The 7,500-nt window shown below is 54.3% G+C and overlaps 1 protein-coding gene across 1 annotated transcript in view; it reads right to left on the minus strand.

The window, feature by feature from the left end:
- LOC134039082 (WD repeat-containing protein 7) overlaps window positions 1–7,500 on the minus strand; it is a 99,996-nt gene that overhangs the window by 51,611 nt on the left and 40,885 nt on the right. Inside the window, 1 exon segment of the mRNA XM_062484831.1 lies at window positions 743–850. Coding sequence (XP_062340815.1) covers window positions 743–850 — 108 coding nt within the window.

Genomic DNA, 7,500 nt, shown 5'->3' on the forward strand with positions numbered 1-7,500 from the left:
GCACACTGAAGCATTTGCGACATCTCCAGCCGAGAACTGGCTGTTCCGCAACGTCCCGCCTGCCAGGCTCACAGCCAGCCTTGAATACCAGCCAGGTGAAAATGTGCCATTTGTCTTCTTGCAAGCTGTGGGTGTTGGGTGTCCCAAACACCAACTGCTTTTTGCAACCAATGTGGCCAGAGCGCCTCACCACCTCCAATTAGTGGCATCTTACACACACACACACACACACACACACACACACACACACACACACACACACACACACACACAGGTGACAACAGGGCCAGGAGACCCCAGAGGACCAGCTTCTCTGTTTCTCAGCTTAGTAGAAACAGAAGACTTAAAAGACGTTAGCCTCCAGCTAGCCTATCCTAGCCTAGCTACTAGACCTGCTAGCGGAGTGCCCTGCACACCTAGCCGGCTCCTACCCGTGATCATCCATACTGGGATGTGACATAGGATGGATCCAGTAGTTCCCAGGAGAGCATTGTTGGTGGAGAAAACGAATGCCCAATGCGGACCAGAGGAACAGACTGGATGATGTTGGCCGTGCTATAGCGCTTATCTGACTCCTTGCTGCAGGAGAACACACTGTGCATGCCATGTCAGCATGCATCAATGGGGTGGACTCCCTGTGTGCTTGTCCACTCGCTTGTTGGTGTACGACGCATAGATAGCAATCCAAGACGGTCTAAAGGTATACGGGAGATTCGTGAGAATCGGGGGGGGCGGGGCTTACCTGCAGTGATGTCATCGTCGTGACGTCGATCTCCTCCTCGGGGGCCTTGGGCTCGGCCGGCTGCGGCTCGGCATGGGGGCGGGATCGGAGGCGGGGCTTCGGCGGAGGCTGCGGAGGAGGGAGAGCGTTACTATCGGGAGACGGGCAGGAGGCGCTGTGTGCGCGTCTCCGGCGGCTAGCGACTGGTTTCCTACTCGGGGGAAGGGGGGGGGGGGGGGGAATAAAGGGAGAAAGAAGGCACGACCTGCCGGTCGGCTGGTCTAGACGACACGCGGGAAAGCGACAAATCAGGAGGCTAATTTCTGCGGCCGTTTCCAGCGGGGTCCCCTTGTTAGAAGCTCAATCAAGGCTTATTGAGGGGGCCGCATTATCTCCCTTTATTAGCCTTGTGACCCTCACGATTACACCCATTTTTATTCAGTGCCCTTAATTTAGCCCTTATCCTGGAATTACCAATTACAATAAGCTTTTCATTAAGAGAGAGCAGATGAATCAATGCTGCTTAAAGGTGAGAATGAGCTAATCTCTGGCCGGCTCTAATTAATGAAGGGCCCGTTCCATTCTGTCGGTGGCACCAAATGACTTTAGCTCCTCGGAACTGTTGACAGAACGGTGTTTAAGGGGTGCTGGTTAACATGCTCGCTGGTGAACACGTACTCACTCTCACACACACACACACACACACACAGATGTGTGGGATGCATATCAGCACAAACACGTGCACACACAGACACACACACAAACACACACTCCAGGTGAAACAGCCACAGTCGCCACCACCACAGTCATACTTATCCTCTCCTGTGCACCAGCACTTTTGTTGCCGTATCGACAACTTTTACTCCGATTCAATTTGATGAAGTGCAGGGAGTTAGTGAGTGTGAGATCAGATTGATTAATCCCAGTCTCCCAGAGAACATACTCCTTTATGTTTCAATTACCCCACCATTGACCTAGTGACATATCTAAAGAGAAATAGGGCTTTTTTCTCCTTCAATAACTAGACCGTTGTAAAGGTAAAATAGAGGCCTATGTCTCTTGAACATTCTTCACCTTAGACCGTGCCAATCTTAAGCATAGACACCCGCACACACCCCTTCTCTCGAGTCTGGAGCTGACGGAAGCATTTTTGTCAAGGCTGGACTGAGCCGTTGGCACCTTTCCAAGGTTTTCTCACACAGCTAGGAAAACAAAGACACAGCAACAACAACTTTTTCTTTCCCCCTTTCCGGAACATGACGAGTTCCTCCACACAGCGTGGACACTCGCACGCAGCCTGGTGCATACAGCTAATGGGCTAGAACGCAGCAGTTGAACCAAACTAATTAAAACTGCAGTGGAGTGTCATCCTTCACAGCGACAGGCACCTCATTTACAACCCCCCCCCCCCCCCACACACACACACACACACCCCAAATGTAACCCGAGCCCATGTGGAGCCAGAGGGGGGAGCCTGCATATAAGTCACTCCCCTCACGGCACACACCCAGAGCAGGGCATGAATAGAGAGGGGCCCTCCTGCAAGGGTCAAACGGCCGTGTCAGCCATGACACATGGCTCCCACCCTGCCTTGTTAACCTCTGGACCCGCCCCCCAGGAAGACACGTCTCTCCCCGCTCCCCCTGCCCCATCCTCCCTCCATCCTAGCTTGCCCCCTGGATTTAGTTTGCCTGGATTCCTTCCATGAAGGGCAACAGCCCTGTGGTCAAACCCTAGACCAGACATATATATAATATATATATATTACACCTATATATGCACACACACATTAATTTATACATACACACACATATATTATATATATATATATATATATATTCACACACACATACGCACAACCATATGTTTTTCAGCTTCCCGCAGGAGTGTAGCAGCCACACCTGTCAATCAAGACTCCCTGAGGGCTGGTGGGGGTGTGGCCAGATGAAAGTCACGCCCGCTGAGCCGCCACACTCTCCCAGGACGCCCGCCTGCGGCGGATTTTAATCACCTGGTCATCCATCCCATCCCTCTACCCCTCCCTCCCTACACCTCCAACCCAGCCAGGACACCCTGACCTGGGGCCAGCTGGGCTCAGTAATCCCCCCCCCCTTCACTCCCACGCCTGGCGAGGAGAGGCCAGGCTTGAGCAGTGAAGGGTGGCACAGGGGTGCTCACCTCACAGAGAGAGAGGAGGAGGAGGGATGGAGAAAGACACAGAGAGAGGAGAGAGAGAGAGAGAGAGAGAGAGAGAGAGGAGAGAGAGAGAGAGAGAGAGAGAGAGAGAGAGAGAGAGAGAGAGAGAGAGAGAGAGAGAGAGAGAGAGAGAGATGAGAGAGAGAAGAGAGAGAGAGAGGAGAGAGAGAGAGAGAGAGAGAGAGAGAGAGAGGAAGGATGGGGAAGAGAGAGAGAGAGCGAGAGGGAGAGCAGGGATGGAGAAAGACACATGGAGAGAGGGAGAGAGAAAGGAGGGATGGAGAAAGAGACAGAGTCAGGGAGGGAGAGACAGGAAGAGCGATAAAGGTGCGGAGAGAGAGAGAGTACGAGAGACAGGGAAATAGACAGAAAGAGAGAGGGCGAGAGAGAGAGAAGCATCACCCTCAACACAGGAATGACGTGACATTTGAGCAATGGTCCCCATGAACAACAACGCACAGCGAATGTACAATGGCGAGGTGTTAGGGAGCTAGGTGGGTGTTTCTCTGGGTAATGCACACACCTCTCTAATCTACCTCTCGCTCTCTCCTTCGGCACTCCCATATCCCTCCCTCCCTCAGCCTCTCCACCTCCACCTCCATCTCTCATCCTCTCTCCCTCCCCTTCTCGCCTTCCCTCTCTCCCTGAGCCAGAGCCCTTTCACTCACTCACACAGAGCGTGCAGGTGGAGCGTGTTTGAAGGATGTGCCCATTCATTATTAATCACAAGCAAAGGCCTTGGGAGATTTGGTTGACTCACAATGGTCCGAAGCCTGCAGCGTGCGGATGTGTGAGAGAGAGAGAAGAGAGGCGCCAACATAAAACGAAAGGTGTGCGCGTGTTTGCGCGCGCGCGAGAGAGAGAACAGGCCGAGTGAAAGATAAAGAGAGAGGAGCAGGGTGAGAATGAAAGGTACGTGTCTGTGCGTGTGTGTGTGCGCGAAAAGTAGGAGCGCAAGGAAGGGGGCGTGGGGGGGGGAGGGGCGTTTACTGCCAGAGGTCTCAGTCCGCCGGTGCACAGCAGCTTTTTGTTCCAGGTGCAGCGGGGGGACGCGAGGCGCCGTGTTCCAATTCCCCTGCCTTTCAGCTGTACAGCGCCAGGGTCAAGAGGCTGGGACGGGACTCAGGTGGGGCCAGGAATGAGCCCTGCGTCGGCCGAGGGGGAGAGAGAGAGGGGCGGAGCGGGGCGAGGGTGCGAGGGGAGGCTGGGAGGAGGAGGGGAGTGGAGGAGGACAGGGGGTGGGAGGAGAGGAGGGGGTGGAAGGGGATGAGGAGGTGTGGAAAGGGGGAGGAGGAGGAGGAGGAGGGGGATGATGGGGAAGGAGGGCGAGGAGGGCGGGGGGGAGGAGGTGGCGGGGAGGGGAGGGGCCAGCAGTGGGCGGCCATGGTAGGCAGGGGGCCGTTGGTGGAGGAAGTAGGGTTCGATTGACCTGGTCTCCCCAGAAGCGGAGGGCCCAAGCAGGGAGCCTGACACCAGGAGACCACAGAGAGGACCAGACCAGCGCAACATCAAGAGAACAAGCCAACAACAGCTGAGAAGAAAGCGGCTCGTTGTTTATCTTCCTCTGGTGGGGGAAGAAAAAAAAAGGGCCAAATTGTCTCATCAAATGTATTAGCGTAAATGAAAACCAGAGAGCAATCAAAGTTCAGTCTAGCGAATGGTCTTCAAAAAAAAAAAAAACTGACAGCCAATGAAACCTAATGATGTGGAATAGCAAAGCGGAGTGTGTGTGTGTGTGACACCGCAGAGTGATATCCCAGCATGTGCCTCTGCACACATTACAGATGGCCATGAGTCTGGCTGAGTGACGGACGGACAGATTTCATCAGCTCCTCAGCACAGAGGCCATTTCTCACAAGCAACGCAACAATTATTTTCCTATTTATTCTTTGTGAAGTCAGCCCCCCCCTCCCCCCCCCCCCCCCTACACACACAGACACACACACACTCACATTTCTCTCGTTGCAATCATCACATGTGGAAAAAAATGCCTTATTGTCCTCGGTCAGCAGTAATATGGAGGGGGGTGGGGGTGGGGGAGGGGGGCATATTTCTCTCAGACCAACTTTGGTCTTTGTCTCGGCACCATTCTGAGGTAATAAACTGTGTTCGTCCGTCTCCGGGGAGAGAGCCTTTACACCGCGGAGGGAGGAGCAGGGCGAAAATCTTTGCCGTCACAGGAATGGCGGACAGCCTGCGCACCTGCGAGGAATCCGGAATGTGCTTCCTGCGGAGGGGAGGGGGGAGGGTAAGACAGGCAGCGTCCGAAAAACAAACCGGGGTTGTTGGAGGGAGCTTTTCCAAGGGTGCACTTGTCCGCGGACGCCACACAGCGCACGTGCGGCGTGCGGCCCACAGCTCTCGCTCGCTGTGGCCCAGTTTTCCACGCTCTCCTCCATCAGGCCCTAACCCTCACCGCCCCCCCCTCTCCTCCCTCCCTCCCTCCCTCCCTCTCTCTGTTCTCTCTTTCTCCCTCCCCGCGTCCCCCGTCCCCCCCTCCCTCTGTCTATGATAGACAGACTGCCTCTCCCACATTAATTCCCCCAGCACCGTGCTTATCGATCCAGGGCCAGCTCCCCAATTGCATTACACACACACAGGCTGTCTGCTTTCTCACACCCCACCAAAACACGCACAGCTAGCCGTACAATAAAAACAAAATAAAAAAGAAAGGAAAAATAGAGCGGGGGGGGGGGGCGGGAGAGAAGGGAGGCAGGCACGGCGGAACGAGGAGATAGAATGAAAGAAAGAAAGAAAGAAAGAGGAAGGAAGAAAATAGAGGGGTGTCTCGTGTTTTGATGAAGAAGAAAAAAAGGGAGGGGGGAACAGCTTTTTTATATATATATATTTTTCTTTTAAAGGATGTTGTTTTCCTGATGAGGGAAGGCTCTCTCTCTCTCTCTCTCCATCCTCTCTCCCCGATCGTCTCTCCATCTAACAGGAAGCGCATCTCCAGCCGCTCTTCCTCCCTCTCTCTAATTGACAGCTTCCTTTATTAGCGTCCCCCCCACCACTTAACAGTCCCCTGGCAGCGTCCAGGTTTCTTACTCCAGCTCCTCCACACTCTGGGTGGCAGGAAGCCAGCGAGAGATGACGTCTCGCCGGCGTGTGAACGTTTAAGCTGGCCGACCCCCCCCCCCCCCCCCCCTTTTTGTCGATGTTTGTGAACACGCGTGTGGAAGGGTGTGCGTGTGTTTGTGGATGTTAATGTGTGTGTGTTTACTCTGAGGGTGCTGCAAAGCCCCAGCTGCAGGGCTATATGCACACACACAAAGCCCAACCGGGGGAAAGCAGAACACACAGCGACCGAGAAAAAGTCTGAAAAGTGAAGCAGCGCGCTTGTAGGACGGGGGGGGGGGGGGGGAACAGGCGTAAAAGAGGGGAGGGAGGGGAGAGGGAGGAGGGGGAGGAGACAAAGCTTTAATAACTGTAGCCGGTTCGGGAGGAAGAGGCGGGGCCGAGGGAGAGGGAGAAAAGGCGTGGGGCGGGTCATTGAGCGGGATCAAAGTAAGGACAGCTGCAGCGACGCGGGATACTGCTGTGTTTGGGGCTCTGAGCTTTGGTCTCGGGGGTGGATGGGGGGGTGTGGGGGGTGGGGGGGTGTGTGGGGAGGGGGGGCTAATGAGAGACTCAAGTTCATGGAGACTTTGTTCATGAAGTGCAACCTGAATGAAGGCCCTCGTCCAGGGGAGGAGCTTCCCCCCCGGGCCTTTCTCCCTGCCCAGCCACCCATGCTGCGCCGCTGGGGCTACCAACAGGCCCACGGTCGCCCCTCTCTGGAGCTCTGGAACTCAGGAGTCGAGAGAACGTCCATTCAGGACACTGGCTTAAAAAAACACCTGATGTTACCGCATGAGATAGCACTGATGCAGGTGACTGGGGCTTAAAAACAAACAAAAAAACATTAACTATAAAATCAACTCTCCATGTATCGGTGTACAGTGTGTAAATGGTAGGCGTAAGCGATACTGTTCAGGTTGACTTTCAATGTGGGTTTTGTTCCACTTGGACCCTTAAACGGTTGTTGAAGCGGTGGTTTTAGTAGTAATACCGGTAAAAGGTATTATATATACCAGACAACAACTGGGAAGGGGGGTTAAGTGCAGTCGGGCATTTTCAAGGTTATTGAGAGCATCAGGCTCACTCTCCATCTCTCTCCCTCTCCCTCGCCCACTCTAACCATCTCTCTCCCTCTCGTACTTTCCTTCTGACGCTCTCTTTTTCTCTCTCCCTCTCCTAGCTATCTGGCTCTCTCTCGCTCTCTTTCCTCCTCTCTCCCTCCCCACAGTAGCAGCCGCGGGGGAGAGAGTCCGGCAGATTCTCTTCTCTTCACCCAGAGAAGCGAGAGATGAAGGGACACCACGGCAGCTGGGACACACGTTGCCACGGAACTTGCAACGACGCTCGAGTCCCTGGGTTCTGCTCTATGGACCTCATAAACAGAAGCTCATAAACAGCAACCGCTAAGTCCACTTTCCAAGTACCTGGCCTGAGAAAATAATGGTCCACGTGTTCCCTCGGCCTGTTGTGTTATAGACAGCCGGACGGGGAAAAAAAAACCCTCACACATTTTGTCTAACCTT

This window comes from Osmerus eperlanus, chromosome 18, assembly GCF_963692335.1.
Source record: "Osmerus eperlanus chromosome 18, fOsmEpe2.1, whole genome shotgun sequence".
NCBI classification, from domain to species: Eukaryota; Metazoa; Chordata; class Actinopteri; order Osmeriformes; family Osmeridae; genus Osmerus; species Osmerus eperlanus.